The sequence below is a fragment of the Scedosporium apiospermum genome (assembly GCF_000732125.1).
Source record: "Scedosporium apiospermum strain IHEM 14462 chromosome Unknown SEQ_SAPIO_0085, whole genome shotgun sequence".
NCBI lineage: Eukaryota > Fungi > Ascomycota > Sordariomycetes > Microascales > Microascaceae > Scedosporium > Scedosporium apiospermum.
The window spans coordinates 515,648-535,038 of NW_015971786.1; the positions used below are offsets into that span (position 1 = coordinate 515,648).

At 52.8% G+C, this 19,391-nt stretch overlaps 3 protein-coding genes and 2 pseudogenes across 3 annotated transcripts; 2 read left to right on the forward strand and 3 right to left on the reverse strand.

The window, feature by feature from the left end:
• Window positions 1–117: 117 nt before the first annotated feature.
• SAPIO_CDS2162 (uncharacterized protein) lies at window positions 118–8,131 on the forward strand (the record flags this gene model as incomplete). The annotated part of the gene is made up of 6 exons (XM_016785270.1): window positions 118–543; window positions 620–4,975; window positions 5,051–5,610; window positions 5,690–5,820; window positions 6,248–6,529; window positions 6,597–8,131. 6 exons carry the CDS (start codon window positions 118–120, stop codon window positions 8,129–8,131), a joined length of 7,290 nt encoding a protein of 2,429 aa, XP_016645148.1.
• Window positions 8,132–8,346: 215 nt separating this feature from the next.
• Window positions 8,347–9,684, reverse strand: SAPIO_CDS2163 (annotated as a pseudogene; the record flags this gene model as incomplete).
• Window positions 9,685–11,590: 1,906 nt separating this feature from the next.
• Window positions 11,591–12,848, reverse strand: SAPIO_CDS2164 (uncharacterized protein; the record flags this gene model as incomplete). Its single annotated transcript, XM_016785271.1, has 4 exons — window positions 11,591–11,906; window positions 11,992–12,442; window positions 12,503–12,565; window positions 12,641–12,848. The coding sequence occupies 4 exons, from the start codon at window positions 12,846–12,848 to the stop codon at window positions 11,591–11,593; spliced, it is 1,038 nt and encodes a 345-aa protein (XP_016645149.1).
• A 3,583-nt stretch (window positions 12,849–16,431) lies between these two features.
• On the forward strand, window positions 16,432–17,829 carry SAPIO_CDS2165 (annotated as a pseudogene; the record flags this gene model as incomplete).
• A 160-nt stretch (window positions 17,830–17,989) lies between these two features.
• Window positions 17,990–19,214, reverse strand: SAPIO_CDS2166 (uncharacterized protein; the record flags this gene model as incomplete). Its single annotated transcript, XM_016785272.1, has 5 exons — window positions 17,990–18,087; window positions 18,170–18,364; window positions 18,437–18,779; window positions 18,872–18,961; window positions 19,020–19,214. 5 exons carry the CDS (start codon window positions 19,212–19,214, stop codon window positions 17,990–17,992), a joined length of 921 nt encoding a protein of 306 aa, XP_016645150.1.
• Window positions 19,215–19,391: the final 177 nt, after the last annotated feature.

Here is a 19,391-nt window from a genome sequence, read left to right on the forward strand (position 1 = left end):
GAACCAAAAAAAAAAAAAAAAAGGTAGAAAAAAATAAAAATTTCTGAGCTTTGGTTTCCTTTATACACGAGCCGGCTACATGTTCGACATATCCCCTCGGTCTTTCATGCACACACAATGAGTGCGGTAAAGAGGAAGGGTGGCCCTAGTGCCAAGGGCACAAAAGAAAACCCGGCGAAACGAAAGAAATTCGATACACCAGAGAAGAAGAATGCTAAATCGCTAGGGCAAAATGGGACGAAGGCGCCGGCTTCCGCAAAGGAATCGATATTGACGAACCCCCAGGCGACGAAGACCTCAATCTTGTCCTCGCTCAAGGATGATGAGCCAATGTTCCCTCGAGGAGGGGGTAATATCCTCACTCCACTCGAGCAGAAGAAGATTCAAATGCAGGCGAAGGAGGATGCTCTTCAAGAAGATGAGCTCGAGACCTCCTCCAAGCGAAAGGGTAAGAAGAAGGAGAAGTCCAGGAAGAGAGAAAAGAAGACCGCGGACGAGAAGTTTGACCCGGATGCTGTGAAAGTAGAGAGTTTGAATTTCAAGGTAAGTGCGCCAACTCGTCGTATGGCTCTATATAGGCATCAGTCCTCGACACCCACTTACGCAACTCGACATGTAGAAACTAGTGAAAGGTTCTCTTGTACTGGGACAAATCATCGCAATCAACCCGCTCGACCTTGTAGTTGCGCTTCCTAACAATCTCACCGGCACTGTCTCGATCACCGCCATCTCCGATACCCTTACAACTCGCCTTCAGGAGCAAGAGGCCACCTCGGATGACGAGAATGACGAGCAGCCGACGGCGCAGGAAATCGATCTTTCGTCTCTCTTCCACATCGGACAGTACATCAGGGCTTCAGTTCTTTCTACAATGGACGAATCCAAGCTGGAAAAGAAGGGCAAGGCCAAGGCCAAGAAGCGGATCGACCTTTCACTCCGACCATCCGATACGAACCCAGAGCTCACGACCGAGGACATTGTCACTAGTGCGTCGCTTATGGCTTCTGTTATTAGCGTTGAAGATCATGGTTGTATCATGGACATTGGACTCGAGGGCTCCGATATTCGCGGTTTCCTCCCGAAGAAGGAGATTGACGAAAGCATCGGCCAGCGCCGCCTCCAGCCCGGCAACGTCTTCCTATGTCTCGTGACTGGCCGGAGCCCCAACAAGCGGGTTGTTCAACTTACCACGGTTGCCGAAAAGCTCGGTTCGCTGAAGGCGGTTCCCTACGATGCGACGACCATTAACACCTTCCTCCCCGGCTCTGTTGCGGAGGTGTTGATTACCGATACAACTTGGGGGGGCGTGATCGGCAAAGTCCTAGGACAACTTGATGTGACTGCCGATATCGTACACTCCGGGGTAGCTAGTGACGCGGTCAACATTGAAACTGCCTGCAAAATAGGTTCGAAGATTAAGGCGAGGGTGGTTTGCAACTTTGCCACCGCAAAGGACCCTAAGCTGGGCATATCTTTGCTGCCCCATGTCCTTACACTTACTCGGAAGAATGTTTCAACCGAAGATGGTGAGGTGAAGAGTCCACTTGAGGCGCTGCCGATCTCGTCTATAGTTGAGAAATGTGTTGTCAAAAAGGTGGAGAACGACATGGGCCTGTTCGTCGATATCGGCCTGGACGGCCACCGTGGATTTGTTCACATCTCCCGAGTCAAAGACGGAAAGGTTGACGCACTCTTCGAGAACAGCGGCCCGTACAAGGTCGACTCAGAGCACCGAGGCCGTGTGTTAGGATACAACCCTGTGGATGGTATCTTCCAACTTTCTTTCGAGCAAAGTGTCCTCGACAAGAAGTACCTTCGACTCGAGGATATTCCCATCGGCGAAGTCGTTAGCTGCACGGTTGAGGCGGTCGTCATTGGCCCTGAAGGCGTCAAGGGTCTCATTGTGAAGTTGGCCGATGGCATAACCGGATTCATCACCGAAAGGCATCTCTCTGACGTGCAGTTGCAGCATCCCGAGAAGAAGTTCCGAGAAGGCATGACTGTCAAGGCTCGTGTACTTTCCGTCGACCTGCTCGAGCGGCAAATGCGCCTGACCCTGAAGAAGACTCTTGTCAACTCGGATGCGCCAGTCGTCAAGACCTTTGACGATGTGGCAGTTGGCATGCAAGTGCCCGGTACGATCGTCAAGGTGCTCCCTAATGGCGCTTCGGTTCAGTTTTACGGATCGCTTAGGGGCTTCCTGCCGCGCTCAGAGGTGAGCGAGGCTTTCATTCGCAACCCCGAGGAGCACTTCCGCGCTGGCCAAGTCGTTAGCCTTCACATTATCGATGTAGATCCTGAGACGAACAAGCTGATTGTCTCCTGCAAGGATCCTTCATCTTTCGGCGTTGAAAAGCAAACTGCGCTGAAGAACCTCCAGATCGGGGATATCGTCTCCGGGAAAGTGACGGAGAAGACGGAGGATGTGATTCTCGAACTGGATGGTAGCGGCCTTAGAGCGACTCTCTCTGTAGGCCAGCTAACTGACAGGTCCCTCAAGAAATGCCACTCTGAGCTCAAGCGGATACATGTCGGGCAAACTCTCAACGACTTGATGGTCATCGACAAGCATGACCGACGGAGAGCAATCGTCCTAACTAGGAAGCCTAGTCTCATCGAGGCTCAGAAGTCGGGCAAACTGCTTGTGGATGCTAGTGCTGTCAAGGTTGGTGATGTCCTCGCCGGCTATGTGCGGGACATACTGCCTGGCGGTGTCCTCGTACAATTTGGCGGTGGCACCCGAGCGCTATTGCCCAAGTCTCGCATTCCTGCCGAAGCCCGAGAAAAGGAGGATTTCGGCATGTTTAAGTTGCAGTCTCTCACCGTCAAGATTGTATCCGTTATTCCTGATCAAGGTCGCTTGGTGGCCGCTCTCCCCACGTCAGAGGAGGAGGAAGCCAGTGAGACTGAGCTCGCCTTTGGATCACGCGTAAAGGCAACAATCGCCTCTGTCCGTGACACTCAGCTAAACGTCAGGGTCAATGGAAACCAGCATGGAAGGATTGACATGTCTGAGCTCTTCGATAAGTGGGCGGACATTAAGGATCCCAAGTCTGCTTTGGCCTCGTTCAATCAGAACGATGTCATCGACGTCCGGGTGCTTGGTACTCACGACGCGCGAAACCATCGCTTCCTTCCTATTTCCCATCGCGGATCCAGTCACCAGGTCCTTGAGCTTACAGCCAAACCGAGTGCGCTGAAAAGCGAACCGCTTGAGGCAGTTACCATCGACAAGATCGAGGTCGGAGCCGACTACATTGCCTTTGTTAATGCGACTGCCGAACGACACATCTGGGTCAATCTTTCGCCTTTTGTGAGAAGTCGCCTGAACGCCGTCGACATCTCAGATGACGTCTCTGTTCTTAAGGATATCCCAGGCAACTACCCAGTTGGTTCGGCGCTCAAGGTCCGAGTACTCTCCGTCAACGTCGAGACTGGCAGAGTTGACGTTTCGGCCAGCCGCCGCGCTACAACTTCCACCCTATCCTGGGACGACGTGAAGCCCAATGACATCCTGACCGGGCGGGTCACCAAGGCCAACGAACGCCAGGTTCTCGTTCAACTGAATAACACTCTTGCCGGGCCTATCCATTTGCCTGATCTTGCTGACGACTACTCTGACGCAAAGCCCTTAAACTACAAGAAGAACGATCTCATCAAAGTTTCTGTCGTCGAAGTTGACAGGGCCAACAAGCGGCTTCGGCTTTCGACTCGCCCCTCGCGGATCCTCAGCTCTGATGCCCAGGTTGTAGATCGAGAGATTACGAGCGTCTCCGACATCACTAACGGTGATATTGTACGGGGATTCGTGAAATCTGTCACCGATGTCGGTCTCTTTGTTCTCCTGGGTGGCCACGTTTCCGCCTACGTCAAGATTGCCAACCTTTCGGACAAGTTCCTCCAGAAGTGGAAGGACGAGTTCCAAGTCGACCAACTCGTCAAGGGCAGGGTTATCCTTGTGGACACCGTCGCCGGGCGAATTGAGCTGAGTCTAAAGGAGTCGGCTGTTGACGAGAACTACGTTCCTCTCAAGACCTTTAGCGACATCAAGGAGGGCCAGATCCACACTGGCAAGGTCCGCAAGGTGGAATCATACGGTGCGTTTATCGAACTTGACCACTCGGCCAACATCAGAGGTCTCTGCCACCGAAGCGAAATGGCGGAGGAGCCCGTGAGCGATCCTCACAAGCTCTATACCGAAGGCGACGCAGTCAAGGTATACGTCGTATCGGTTGATGAGGAGAAGAAGCGCCTCAGCCTGAGCATGAAGCCGTCCCACTTTGACGGCGACTCCGATTCGGACCTCGATATGGATGATGCCGATAGCGATGCCGGTGCACCCGTCGACGTAGAAATGGACGATGTTTCCGACGACGATGAAGATGAAGATGAAGCTATGGGTGACTTGAAGATTGAAATCAGTGACGGCAGTGATGAGGAAGACGAGGATGACCAAGAAGGTGGAGTCGATCTGGTGGGCGGTGGTCTGGGTGCCGCTAGCTCCAAGTACGACTGGGCTGCCGACGCTTTCGGTGACGGCGACGCGGAGTCGGAGGACGAAGACGAGTCCGGAGCAAAGGGCTCCGAGGCGCGCAGGAAACACAAGCGGGCGCGCATCGAGGTCGACAAGACAGCGGCGCTAGACGTCAACGGCCCACAGAACGCCACCGATTACGAGCGTCTCCTCCTCGGCCAGCCGGATTCCTCAGAGCTATGGATCGCCTACATGGCTCTACAGATGCAGGTCAGCGAGCTTGCCAAGGCTCGTGAGATCGCGGAAAGGGCGCTTAAGACTATCAACATCCGGGAGCAGACGGAGAAGCTGAACGTGTGGATCGCGTATCTTAACCTAGAGATGGTGTATGGTACGAAGGAGTCGCTGAGCGAAGTGTTTAAGCGGGCGTGCCAGTACAACGACGAGCAGGAGGTCCATGAGAGGCTCATTAGCATCTACATCCGAACGGGCAAGCACAAGGTACGTTGCAGTGGTCTTTTCTACACACTGCAGATGTAAGTTCGGGGTCAACTAACAATCTAATTTCAACTACAGGAGGCCGAAGAGCTCTTCCAAGCCATGACCAAGAAGTTCGGCTCCAAGTCACCTCAAGTCTGGCTCAACTACGGCCACTTCCTCTACGTGACCCTCGAAGCTCCTGAGCGAGGCCGAGCACTCCTCGCCAGGGCGCGTCAAAGCCTCGATCAGCGCCACCACCTCAACACCTCCGTCCGCTACGCAGCGTTCGAGTGGAGATCACCCAAGGGAGACCCCGAAAAAGGCCGAACCTTCTTCGAGGGCATCCTCTCCAAATACCCCAAGAAGGGCGACATCTGGAAGCAGCTCCTAGATCTTGAAATGGGAAGCGGCGGCGATAAGGCCGATGCGACAGTGATCCGCGACGTGTTCGAGCGGAGGACGAAGGTCAAAGGCTTGAAACCGCTGCAGGCCAAGAAGTGGTTCGAAAAGTGGGCGGATTGGGAGGCGAAGAGCGATTCTAAGGGCAGGGAGAGGATTATGGCGAGGGCGGGAGAGTGGGTTGCTGCGTACAAGGCGAGGCAGGCGGCAAAGCAGCAGAAGCAGGAGGAGGAAGAAGATGCCGAGGAGCTTGAAGAGTGAGTGGTGAAAAAAAGGAGCGGATTTTGTCTGTATATAAAATTTCTTTTGTTTTGTCTTGTTATTTTCCTATGGAAGCATGGCCAAAATCGAGCTCTGGCTGGTCTTGATTGTCCTTTTTGCCAAGTCTTTGTTGTGTTTCTTGGCCTTGAAGATATTTCGTGTCTCAGGGTACTCGGGTACCGAAATACCCTGGTTCCGGTTTTTCGGTAATCAGATGAGGTCATCGATAAGTTTAGCTCAGCCTTACCCCTAAATTGTGTAATTGTGTGCTGAATCATCCACCAATTGACGCCCAGACTCCCTGAAGCATCGAGGCAAGTAACTTCCAGGCACGAAATATTATTGATCGATAAAGTACACTAGCACTAAGCCAGCCGTGCTGGTCTGATGCAAAATCCGAGCCGTCCGAGAGAGAGAGAGAGAGAGAGAGAGGTAGAGAGCAGCGGAGAGTGGAGAGAGAGATAAGACCGCGATAAAGTTCTCTCGAGGCCATGCTCCAAGGGACCCTTAAAACAGACCCTCTCCCTCTATAATATGCGGTGAACCTCGACGTCTCCGAAACATCCTCCTATCCGTCGTTCATATGTCTCACCCTAAATGTACGACATCCCTCTCGCAATGACATCCCATCAGCGACCCTCTCCCCCGTCAAGCGCGCCATCCCCCTCACCCTCCCATCCCACTACCACAGGTTCTTCCTCCGCTCTGCAAGGCGCGCTCTTAGCGTTCCATCAAGGATCTCCTCCTCGACGACCCATTCCCGGAACACAGCCGACTCCGCCACAGCCTCGACCGAAACCCCAAGCGAAACCGAAGCCAACCACGTCATCCCGACCCGCCAATTCGTTGGCACCAACGAACGCGACGCCGAGGGAGGCTTCTCCATCTCGAAGCGATGCGCCCCTCTCTACGCAGGTAACGGGGCGTGGTGGCGGGAAGAAGCCCTCGAGGGATATTTCTCCCGCGTCGGATACTATATCAGAATTCGCATTAAAGGGGGGAATAAGCCCCGTCTCGACCGGCCAGGCTCCGAGGACGAGCGCCGCGTCGCTGTCGGGTAGCCCAGCGCGGAATGCGTCTTTTCTTGCGGCAACGTTAGCAGCGAGCAGGTCGTCTTCGCCTGTTCCACCGAGGACTGTGAGTCCCGTGCGTACGGGGCTTGCATCGGAGAGGACGGATACCAGTTCTCTTAAACCTGCTACGGCACTGATATCGATGTTTGAGGGTGGTGGGAAGTCGGGGGATCCTATCAAGGTCGATTCGCCGAAGAGGGGGGTGAGTGTGAGGAAGCTGCAGACGCCGTTAGGAAGGCGGTCTGAGGAAAGCCTGGGGAACGCACTTGGGCCTAAGCAAAGAACGGGGCCTGGAGATACGGCGTTGGTTGCGGCAAGGCAGGTGGCCAGGGTTTCTCCCACGAATACCGGGAGGTCGGCGTCGGCCATTCCTGCGCCGCCGCCTCCCAAACGGGCAGGGAATGCGCAGCGACTGCCGACGCCGCCGCAACCTAGAGTTAATACCTCAACCAAGCCAGGTGCCTCTACGCGTGCCAGCGGTACTGAGCCGTCTACAACTACGATTGTGCGTGCGCCCACGACCATGTCGACTACTCGAAGCCCCTTGCCAACAAATCTACGAGACGATGAGGACTTGACTCTTACCAGACGCGATACGAACGACACCACTTCCTCCCACGATACCTTTGTGTCTGCCTCCTCGATACAGTCCCCTTCACCTCCACCCTCATCTCGCTCACCATCCCACACACCGCAACCACCAACCCGTACACCAACCTCCACATCTCCCGCCCCTCGACCGGCCCCTCCACCCCGTCGCAAGCCAGGCGGCACCGCCGCCCCTTCCCTCGGCGCCACGGCGTTATCCAACGCCATCGTAGCCGGCTCCCTTGCTTCCGCGAGGCTCACACCCAGCAACACAGGCGACACCAACCATATCGTCTCTCCTCGTCCTCACCCTTCCCCACGTCTTCTCCAAACCCTCCGCCCCCCCGAGAACCACCACCACTCCGGCCACCATCACCACACTTCTCCCGACGAAATCGACCACGAAAAGCGCCACAAGCGAAGTCGTCTGCCTCACAAAAAACATGCGCATCATGAGGGTTCGCGAAAGCGGTGGCGCGACGGCATGACTGGGGCGCAGAAACGGAGATACGAGGCCGTGTGGGCGAGTAATAAGGGGATCCTCCTCGATAGACACGTCGACGCGGACGGGAATCGTATTTTTGGAGGACCCGGTGAGGGGGAAGGGGAGGAGGAGGATGGATATGTGGTGAACGTGGTTGTGAGGGAGATTTGGAGGAGGAGTAGGCTGCCGAGTGACGAGCTCGAGGAGGTGTGGGAGTTGGTGGATAGAGGCCGGAAGGGGGTGTTGGGACGGAGGGAGTTTGTGGTGGGGATGTGGTTGGTAGATCAGAGGCTGAGGGGGAGGAAGATTCCGGCGAGGGTTGGGGAGAGTGTGTGGGATAGTGCGTGTGGGGTTGTGATGAAGAGGAAGTGAGCAGGTGGGCGCGGGATTCATCCATTATACTTGTCCGTTATACTTGCATTGTATCCTGGCATCATTTGTTTGCGTTGCGGCTTGAACTTTGTACAATACCCTTTTTTTTTTTTTCATAGACGCCAAGTTCTTTTCTTTTCTCTTCAACTCAGAAACTGCGGATATACTAATTTGCAGTCTGAGATATGCCCACCAACGCCCCTCACTATCATGCTCTATAGATACTCCTTCTTCGCGATTCGGTCGCAAGCAGCCTGCAAAGCATCCGCCCCATACTTGAAATCGTCCAAATCAAGATAAACCTGCGCGCTCAGCCTCACCCAAAACCGACCATCATGAATAAAGAGCGCAATAAAAGTCTTGTAATCGTCAATCAAAGTCGTCAACAACCACTGGAAGGCCTTGTCCGACTCGTCAGCGGGTAGAACGGTATCCGTCTCCTTGCCCTTCGCCCCAAGCTCGCCCACCCAAATGGGAAGGGCCACGTTCGACATGGCGCAGTTCGTCAAGGTGCCCTGGCTGTTATCCATGACCTCGGTGCCGAGCTGCTCGGCGACGAGCTTGGCGCCCGTCTTGTTCAGGTCCCACAGATACGCGAGGATCTTTTCCTCGCCGCCGAGTACATCCCGTCGCCACTCGATAGCGTGCGGCACACAGAGGTAAGAAGAGTCATCCAGGGTCCCAACGAACTCAAAGTTCCGCACATACGTGCTCTTCGAGCTCGGCGGCAAAGGCGAAATGCGGCCCTTCTTGGACACGTAGCCGTGGCTCGTGGCCAGGGTAGTGGCGATGAGGTGGTGGTTCCTAACGGGCACGTAAAAGACGGCGCAGCCGCGCGGGACGTGCAGCCACTTGTGGCAGTTGGAGACGAAGAAGTCCGGGTCGGCGGCTGTGAGGTCGAGCTTCACCATGCCGATGCCCTGGGCACCGTCGACGACGCTCGAGACGCCTAGTTCCTTGCAGACGGCGACGAGCTTTTCCCAGGGGAAGACGACGCCGGGCCGCGAAGAGACGACGTCCATGAGGCAGAAGCGGGCGCGCTTCCCCTCGGCCTCGATCTCCTTCACGGCGTCGCGGAATTTTTGGAGAATCTCATCATCCTCGAGAGGATACGTGAGGGGAATCTCCTTACCCGTGACGAGACCATCGCTATAATCCGAAGCGAAATCGATGACCTTCCCGCAGGCCTCATAGATGGTCGAAAAGCTAATGACGACGTCCCGACCGTCCTTGTTCCACTTGATGTTGCGGAAGACGGTGTTGATGCCGACGGTGGCGTTGGAGACGAAGACGACGGTCTCCTCGGGGACCTGGAGGAATTCCGCGATGGCGGCACGGGACTGGTCGAGGAGTTTGGGGTATTCGTAGCGGATGAAGGGGTCCGGGCGGGCTTCGTAGAGAGATTGGTAGTGGGTGCGCTTCTGCTGGATGGCGGTGGGGAAGGTGCCGAAGGAGCCGTGGTTGAGGTTGGTCCAGGCGGGGTCGAAGAGGAAGTCCTTCTTGAGGGACTTGCCGAAGATGGGGTCGTGTTGTTGGGAGAGGGTTGGCGCCATGGTGGATGAGTTTATATATGGATATATAATAAACTATATATATAAGATATATTTCTTCTCTCTTTGAGTTGAAAAATGAGACTGGATCGTCGGCCCAGATTTCTGAGGGAAGGTAAAGTACAAAGCTTTAATCAAGTTCAACCTTGAGGACTTTGACGATGACCTCGAGAGATATTCGAGAGGGCGGTGGTTCCTTGATATCTCCTTCCTTCCACGTCCTGGTCTTATATTCCCTGCTGACTCATATATTGAAAGTGTCAGTCTCGACTCAACTCACTGGATTCTCATAATCTCGTCTAGTTCCGTCAACAACCACATGCATGAGATATCGATGCTGTCCTCACATCACATTGCATCACACATCAACTCGCGGTGAAGCTTACACCTCGTAGGCCAGAGCACATTTCTAATCCAATGGCACACGCCATCCACCCATTAATTTCCATGCGAGAATCCTCATCCCGTGTATGACTCTTTCTCTACTCGACCTCTTTTCTTTGTGCCTCCCAGGCCAGGCCGTCAATTGCCCTTGATAGCCGCCTCGGGGACAACCCACCTTGGTGGAGCTACCCCGCGTCTGGTCTAGCTTTTTTTTTTCTGATACTGCAAGACAACGCCCTTCCGGAGACGAGGTCTGCTTCCCGACCGAGCTCCGGATGAGACCTGTCCAATTGCACGGGACGGAAATCAGCGGTGGGAAAGTGAGTTTTAGGAGAAGGAATGAGCCTATTATTGAGTTGACTCGATCCCGATGGGTTCAGGCGAGTAAGTATGATCGAAATCAAAAAGTTCCAGCATCATACACTCCGCTTCATGGCATGGACATTGCTCGTGCAAATAGCTTCTCCGAAGGTAGGTGAGTCTCAATTGACTCACACAGGGAACCTGCTTTGAGCTTGTCGGGGATGGCACGAGATTGAGAGGAAGATTCTAACAGATAACAAAAGATAACAAACTGCGTAGCCATGGCAAACAAACTCACAAAAGAAGACATAATTTTCTCTCTGTTTTACAAATACGAGAGAATAACAGACTCTTCCTTAAGTCTTCCCGTCATACGTCGCAGGAAGCGGGAAGATTTGACCAAGTCCTTCCACACACTGAAACGTTCTTCTCACACATCAAGCCGCATCCATCCTGTCTATATCCGCCGCTTTTCCTTTCCTCTTTCCGTCCTGCCGCCACCTCATGTGCGTGTAAGAAAAACTCTCCCACGTTCAGGGGCACGCTACGGTATCTCGGAAGCGAGCAGCACTGGTTCGTATACGTTGAATATGTTTGTATTTTGCTGTCAAGACAAATCTCGTCTCAAGGAACTAGCAAACTCCGACATGACCGTTACACCGAAGCATCGCATCTCATCTCCTCAAGAGAAAATCCATTCTCCTCCATCCGCCACTAGCCATTCATTCGCGATTCCTCTAAAGAGACAAAATAGATAATACCCTCGCAGAAGAATCGTAAACACATCTCTCCCTTCGACTGTGACGAGGAAGATTAACTAGGTTTCCCTCAAAACCATATAAGAAAATGGTATCAAAAACAGTAAAAGAAAAGGAAGCCTCAAGTATTCCTCCCGCGGTGTTCCCCCGACTTTGGTTTCCGACTCCCTGATTGGACCTGAGTAACGCCAAGTATAATGAAAAAGAAAGAAGGATAAAAAGAGAAACTCTCAGCAAGGCGTTTGCTTCTTTCCGCCACGGACAACTTTGCATCGCACATCGTACAGTCCAGCAACCGTAGCGTACAGCAAGACACACCCCCGTTTTCGACTTCGCCTCGCAACCAACAAAGGGAAACGTAGTAAGAAAAGAAATTAAAAGTTAAAACACCTCGGACATGAAAAACGATATAAGAGGAAAGAAAAGAAAGATGGAAAAGGAAAGGGCAAGACACTCCGAGTACCTTAACCATACTGCTTCTGACCACCCGATGAGGTCGTGTAGAGACCTTCCTCATCACTATCCCTCGGCGTGGCCTTGGTCCTAGCATTCCTCATGGTAGCCTTTTCACGACCGCTTGGCTCGTTGTGGCCGAACACGCTAGGGAACCAGGACTTGAGAAGGGGCATGAGAGCAGGGGCCGAGGCCGTGATGAGGGCAAGGTTGGTCTCGATGGCGGAGGTGACGAAGCCAATGTTGTAGGTTGGGTCAGGGTTGGGTGCAAAGCCGTAGAGGCCGACGATGAGGATAACGAGCCGAGCAATACTGGCCGCGGTGACACTGCACACAAATCGTTGTTAGTCACCAAATTCAGAATAAAAAGGAAGAAAATGAAGGGAAAGGGAAAAAGAAACATGGCACATACAGTCCACCCAGCAAAAAGACAACGAGCAGTGCAATCTTCGTCTTCTTGGGAATATTCAAATCCCTAAAAATATACGCCGGCAACAAAAGCACCAACACATCCGTCAAGATGGTGAACGCCGCCGTCGATATGTACAGCGAGCGTTGATCGACGCAGCGGCCGCCCCTGAGGGTGGGCGTCCAGTTGAAGGAGATGGGCGTGCACTGCAGGGTGATGGCGACTGCGACGGCCACCATCTGGGCGGCGGTGATGCCGGCGAGGCCGAGGACGTAGAGCTTCACGCCGCGCTTGTGGGCGAAGAGGCGGTAAAGGAAGATGAGGACGGAGAGCTTGACAAGGGCGAGAATGGGGTTGTAAAGAATTTGGACGGCGTAGTTCCAGATCATGCCCTCGGTGGGGTCGTGGAGTGGGATGTCTCGGCCCCTGATACCGACGTAGTTGGTTTTGATGACTGTTTTTGGCGTTAATTCCAGTTAGAGATCCATCTCAAAATTGGCTTTCCTCAACTTACACTTGTAGCTTGCTGCCGTCTCGATCGCAGACATAAACATGGATATGCAGATTAGACCATCGTCTGGAATAGAGGTGTTAGTGGCACACTTGCTGAGTTTCCTCTCTCCTCCAAGATTGGCCTTGAAATTCGACATACCCCATCCGAATTGCCTCCAAGCCCAGCGTCCCGCAGCCCTCAATGACACAACAACCAACGCCATCGAGGGAAACGAGAAGAGGATAAGAAGCGCGAACGTCTGCAACGGACTCGTCCGATCCGGTACTCCCAACCCTAATGCCGTCCCATTGCCTATCCCCCCCGACAGCGTCGGCGGCGTTGGTGTCCCTGTGCGTAATGGATCCATGGCTTTTTCTTAAGGTTCCTGGATGTTCCAATTCAATTGGAACACGGAACTATTCTCAGTCGTTCTTATTCGAAGCAGTTCGAAAAGGAAAAAGAATGTAATTCTTCAGCGAGCGCTGAAGAAGAAAACGAAGAGACGAAAGAAAAGAAAAAGAAGGACAGGGACCGATCAAACATGTGGGGGGAGGATTAAGTCCTTAAGTTAATAGCCCGAGCCCATCGAACCTCCCTTGGTAGGTGAAAGGGTGGGAGGAGATATGGGAAAGAAGGGACATGAGATGAGATGAAGAGATCGTACGGCCAAACTGCCTTGATAGAATGCTACTGATCTGCGAATCCGACCGCAGATCACCTCTTGGCCATTGGCCTCGAAGTGGATACACGATACAGACTCGCGATCCGGTTAAAGGGTCCATGTGTATCATGTTGCCCAGGACGGGCGAGCGCAAGGACCAAGCCGTGATCTTGTTCAGTTCGTAGTGGCTGCTTCGCACGGGGGTAATGAAGGTTGAGAGGCTAGAAAAACAAGACAGACACGGTTGAGCAGGAACAGAAGCATAACGGTGGCAATACCAGTGAACTTGGCATCGTCACCAAGCCACAAAGTCCTTCATGGTTAAGCTCATCGTGTGGAGAAGAAAGAGACTGTGGGGTTGCCATAGAGTTGGCATCGCCGGCATAGAATGCAGCATGGAATTGCCGCTGGAAACTCGCCGGGCCGGTGGTCTGGTACTCACGAGGACGGGCGGCGCTTGGGGGTCGCTGCATTGAAGAAAATGGTTGATCGAGTTTTCGGAGTCCTGAACTTGCAGTATGACGCAGGTACCAAAGATGGGCGTTCAGCGACGAGCAACGGGACTAAGAGTACTGATAATGGCCAAACAACTAAGAATGGATACATTCCCAAGTTGACAGTTCTTCTGCTGTGCGTTCATTCACGTCGCAATCAAGTGATGTAATGGTGTGTGCGGCATGTTGGCACACGCCCCCGGTTGCAGGGTGTCGGTGTCGGGACAGTGTTGCGAGTGGGCGGGACGGTTAATCGCTGAAGCAAGGCTCAACGGCTTCGTATGTCTGATCAATTGATAGCGATGTGAAGTGCAAAGAGGCATCGTGTTGTGTTAGTATCACCGAGGATTAGACGGACAGACAGATTTGAATCAGCACAAGCAAACAGCATCAAATTCCATCATCAAATATACTCTCAACATCGAAGCTCCAAAGAAGCGTCGGAGAACATGAGACCACGACTTCGCACATGTACGAAGTACTTCGTAGAACGATGGGACCCAAATTCATTGATCCCATCCCAATTTCCCACGAGGGGGCAGGGGGATGCAAGCCATCATCCTTGAAAGTGCGACCAGATCCAGTTTAGGTAACATTTTTGACAATCTGTCAGCAAGGGTTGCCCCTGACGAAGACCAAAGGCGAAGGCCCCTGCGCCGAACCTTTTCGTTCGTCGGAAATGTCGATCCCTCAGCAGAGAAGGTCATGCAGACCCTTCGATGGGGCGGAAGTGTGAAAGTGTGAACCTCTCGGAGCGACGGAATGAGTCGAGATTTTCCAGAAAGCACAAGCGCATTGCAACATCTTTTCCGTTCACACAAAAAAGAAATAAATAAATAAATAAAAAATTAAAAAAAAAGAAAAGAAAAGAAAAGAGAGATTGTCGTCTGGGCTGGCTAACGGCGGGGAGGAGGCTCGGATCGAGGACGCCGACGTTGTGGCTGTTTCAAGCTTGATAGGCTGCAGGCAAAACAGCCGAGGGCCGCAAAGCTCAAAGCTCCCTGTAGATAAATAAGTAAATAAATAATCAAGATTAAATTTTGAGCGAGTTGGGCTAGAATGAGAAATAAGGATCTTGAAGTAGCAAGTGGAAATCCCAAGACTCAAGGCTAGTTCACAACAATGAGATCAGCCGAGCGATGACGACTTCACTATTGTCGAATCATACAAGTTTGAAGTAATCTTACATGCAGACATGGAACCACCTGAAATCAGACATCAGAGATGAAATGCAGAATGGTGGGCATGTGTTGCTTAGTCGACAGCACCAGCATTGAATGGTCGAACGAACTTGAGAGCCCATTGCCGCAGCCTCGACTGGCATTGACCAGGGGCCCCAGTCCCTATTCCCGTCCCCGCTGAGCCAGGCAACTAAGCCCTATCGGCTAATTTCCACGCCAAGACAGCCGATGGTAGTTTAAGTGGCTGCATAAAGAGTGGATGGAGTACGAAGTGCGAAGTACTGCAGTGCACTGAGCTACGATCGCAACGCCTTGGAGCAGCTTCTTGGAGTCTCCGGAATGTCGGAGGTGTTGGGGCTTTGGTAAGAACTGTCCACCCCGCTCGTTATTATGCAGTCTTCGAGATCAATTGATCTCTACGGATTGGTAGGTGAGATCTTCGCTACTTGACAGTTTGCGCTATATACTTCGTACAATACGATGGATTGACATAGGATCGATTTAGCGTACTAACTAAAGATTGATAGGAGAATGCGTCCTTAGCGCCGGGCTATTGATTGTGTTGACCATATAGCTACAACAGTTAACGACAAAAGCTCAGCAGCCTTCGTCCATCACCACCGCGGACACTGATCTCGATCTCGACTAGTCCCAAGCATTATTAGCATCTTCTATCAATTGGCAACGGGCTGGCTAGAGATTTACGCAGTACTGTGGGTACAGGGGCCATTTGATTTGATGTAACAAGTAGTGTACGCTTGGCACATTGGATGCTGCAGAGGTCTTTTGCCAGTTCATCTCCCCAGCTTCACCTTTGAGCTTAAAAGAAGGTGATATAAGATTATAGTGTGGGCACTAATCGTTCACGAGGTTTCGAGCTTGAAACCCAAGTAAGCGATCTGCCTATTGGCCCGACATTGGGAATCAATTCAAGGCAATTAATTGTCCGTAGACAAGCAGTCAGAAGATTGAATGATGTCATGCATTCCGTCGAGGCTGCAACTGCATCCACAGCTTCACCAGCTTCAGTGGCGATCTGATACGAGTGGAAAGTCTCGGTGCGCCATCAAACCATCAATGGTCACTTTACTAGATCACTTCGGTCACATCACCTTCAATCAATGGCTAGAAGACTGATCGAACATCCCCAGCACCTTACCGTAGATCATGATCCAAGAGAGGGTGGCGACACGGTAATACACAGCAGTTTTCGTACCGACCAATGATCCAAGTGAAGATGAATCTAAATTTGATGGATACGTGAGGAGTTTGGGTCCAGAATTTTACATCATTCTGAAATCATGAAGTATGCTTTTCAATATTGATGACGGTGAGCCACCGCCGCCACTGATGATGGGCGAGACCGATGTCATGGCCGTCAACGTCACGCCATCCCGGAATCTCCCATTGATATCCTCAAGACGTTTAAATACCTGCCTCTGATGTCCATATCTCTATACATATCAAGCGAAGGTCGAATTCTCAAAATTTTCCCAAAAAATTGTTTATATAAAATTTACTCAATTTCTCACTCTTATCAGATTCCGTGGAAGTAACTAGCTTACACTATTCGCATTATCCAACTATCGAGAGCTATGTTTCAGACTCGCCAAAATGGCAACTAGACTCTCCCGAAATCCCCAACCCCTCCGCTCCCTCGACACCGCCGCCCACCTTATCCGCACCCACGCCGAGCCCCTCCCCACCCTCACCGAATCCCCCGAGCACCTCGCCCGCCAATTCGACCGCTATGCCGACTGCAAAGTCCTCCTCATCGGCGACGCCTCCCACGGCACCTCCGAATTCTACGCCGCCCGCGCCGCCATCACCAAGCACATGATCCAGCACCACGGCTTCAACATCGTCGCCGTCGAGGCCGACTGGCCCGACGCCGAAGCCGTGGATCGCTTCGTGCGCCATCGCCGCGGCGTTGGGCCCTCGAGCGGCATTGATCCGGCGCCGAAGGCGAAGGAGCCGCCGTTTATGAGGTTTCCGACGTGGATGTGGAGGAATATGGAGGTGCATGATTTTGTGGTGTGGTTGAGGGAGTTTAATAAGGGGAAGCACGTGCAGAAGGCGGCGGGGTTTTATGGTTTGGATTTGTATTCGATGGGAAGTTCGATGAATGCGGTGATTCAATACCTTGAGAAGGTCGATCCGCCCATGGCCAAGGTGGCGAGGGAGAGGTATGGCGGGTTGATGGTTTTCGCCAAGGACCCCCACGAGTACGGGCTCGAGATGTTGATGACGACGTTTGCTGGCTATGAGAAGGACGTCGTCGAAATGCTTAGGGATATGCTATCCAAGAGGTTAGAATATTCGGCGCATTTGGAGGACGGAGAAGAGTTCCACAGCGGAGAGCAGAATGCTCGCGTCGTCGCCGACGCCGAGCGGTACTACAAGTCCATGTATCACGGCCGCGACGAGAGCTGGAATCTGCGCGACACCCACATGTTCCAGACCCTCCTGCGTATCATGAAGCACCGCGGCCCCGAATCCAAGGCCATCGTGTGGGCTCACAACAGTCACATCGGCGACGCTCGCGCCACGGATATGGGCGCAGGCCGCAACGAGCTCAACATCGGTCAGCTCTGCAAGGAGACCTTCGGGGACACGGCACTCAACATCGGCACCGGCACGTACACGGGGACCGTGGCCGCCGCGCACGGCTGGGGCGGCGACATGAATATCATGAGTGTAAGACCCGGCATGAGGGGCAGCTACGAGGAGTTGATGCATGCGGTCGGGCTGCCGAGTTTCTTGCTCGACCTACGGAAGGGGAAGTGCGACGAGGAGGTGTGGGATGAGTTGACCAAGAGGCGACTGGAGAGGTACATTGGTGTGATTTATAAACGGGATAATGAGCTTAGGGCTCACTACGCGCCGTCGATGCTGGCGAAGGAATTTGATGGTTACGTCTGGTTCGATGAGTCGAAGGCTGTGAGGGCGTTCGAAAAGTATCAGCCCCCGACGGCCCTCGAGCTCGAGGAAACTTGGCCGTTTGGCATGTAAGACGTACAACGGTGAGAAAAAAAGGAATCAAGGGCTTTTAAATAGGTTGATAATAGTGAATGATACTCTCAAATTGAACATACTATTTCAATGGGACAGTGACTAGGCCCACCAATCAAAACACTAGGCAGCGCTGAAATAGGCAAGTGAACACACGACCTTAGCAACACGATTGTCCCGCACAACAAGTCTTGACAGGATTGGCGGAATTGGCATCAGTCGTGCCCGAAGGCTTAATGGCATAGATCTTGAATGACCCTGGTGGAATGGCCAGTTAGTAAATGAGCTACGGAAGGGCTGGATTGTTTCTTCTTTTGCAATTTCACTGTGGTGCACCTACCGGCCCATTCATTAAAGTCCGTAACCCCGGACTCCTCCACCATCGTCTTGGCGAGAGTCTCCATCGAAGCTTTCGAGGTCTGGCTGGATGCTCCGCAGCAAGGAACAGAAGCAGCAGGCGCACAGCAGGATCCATCATCTCGAGAAACGGTAACGTAGGCATTCAAGTCACTCTTCGCGTCGACAATCAGGATATCTAGAAGCGAGATTTAATACTTAGCAAACAACACAAGCGTGCGGGTGAGGAGAGACGAGGTATTTGACCCACCATTAAACCCCGCTGTTCTGAGGTACGTTTCATACTCGCTCACTTGGCTCGCACCAGCCACGCAACCAACATACAAGGCGATGTTCTTCCTCAGCTCGTCGGTAAACTGCTTCCGCGCAAGGATGTCGCTGATAGCCACTCGACCGCCGGGCTTGAGCAGCCGGAACATTTCAGTAAAAACGGCTTGCTTGTCCGCGTCCGGGACGAGGTTGATGACGCAGTTGCTGATGATGCAGTTGGCGGTGTTGTCAGGAAGTGGGATGGATGTGATGGGACTTTGGATGAATTCGACATTGGCTGCGTCGACCTTGGCTTTGTTTGCGTTGGCTTTGGCAATCATGTTCTAGAAAGATGGATGCTAGATGTTAGCTAGATTCCGTATGTCAGTTGAGATAAACCGGGATGTGGCTTTCTCCTTGCCTCATTCATATCCACGCCGATGGCCTTTCCGCTCTCTCCAACCTTTTTGGAGGCTGCAAAGACATCGAAACCGGCGCCGGATCCAAGGTCGACAACGGTTTCGCCCTGCCAATGTCAGAAAAATAGGAGCGGAATACGGTTCTGGATTTCCAATAGCTCGAACCTCATTCAGTTTCGCAAGCGCAATTGGATTCCCACAGCTAAGACCCAGGTTTGCTCCGTCGGGTAGCCCCACGAGATCCTCCTCGGTGTACCCAAAGGCTTTGGCCACGGCATGCTCATACTGGCCCGAACTGCTCTTGGTAACTGAGCCGTAATGTTTATTGACTTCGTTGTAGATTTGCTGTGAATCTGTCATTTTGGAGATTGTTGTAGATTGTTGCGAGGGGTGAAGGGATGCCTGGATTACTTTGATGGGAGACCCTTAGAGTTTACGATCGCAACTGGCATTTCTCTATTTTTTCGCCTTGGAAAGCATCGCCGGCGCTCTTATACCTTGGCACAGCTACCCTCGATATGTCACTGGGAGATTCTC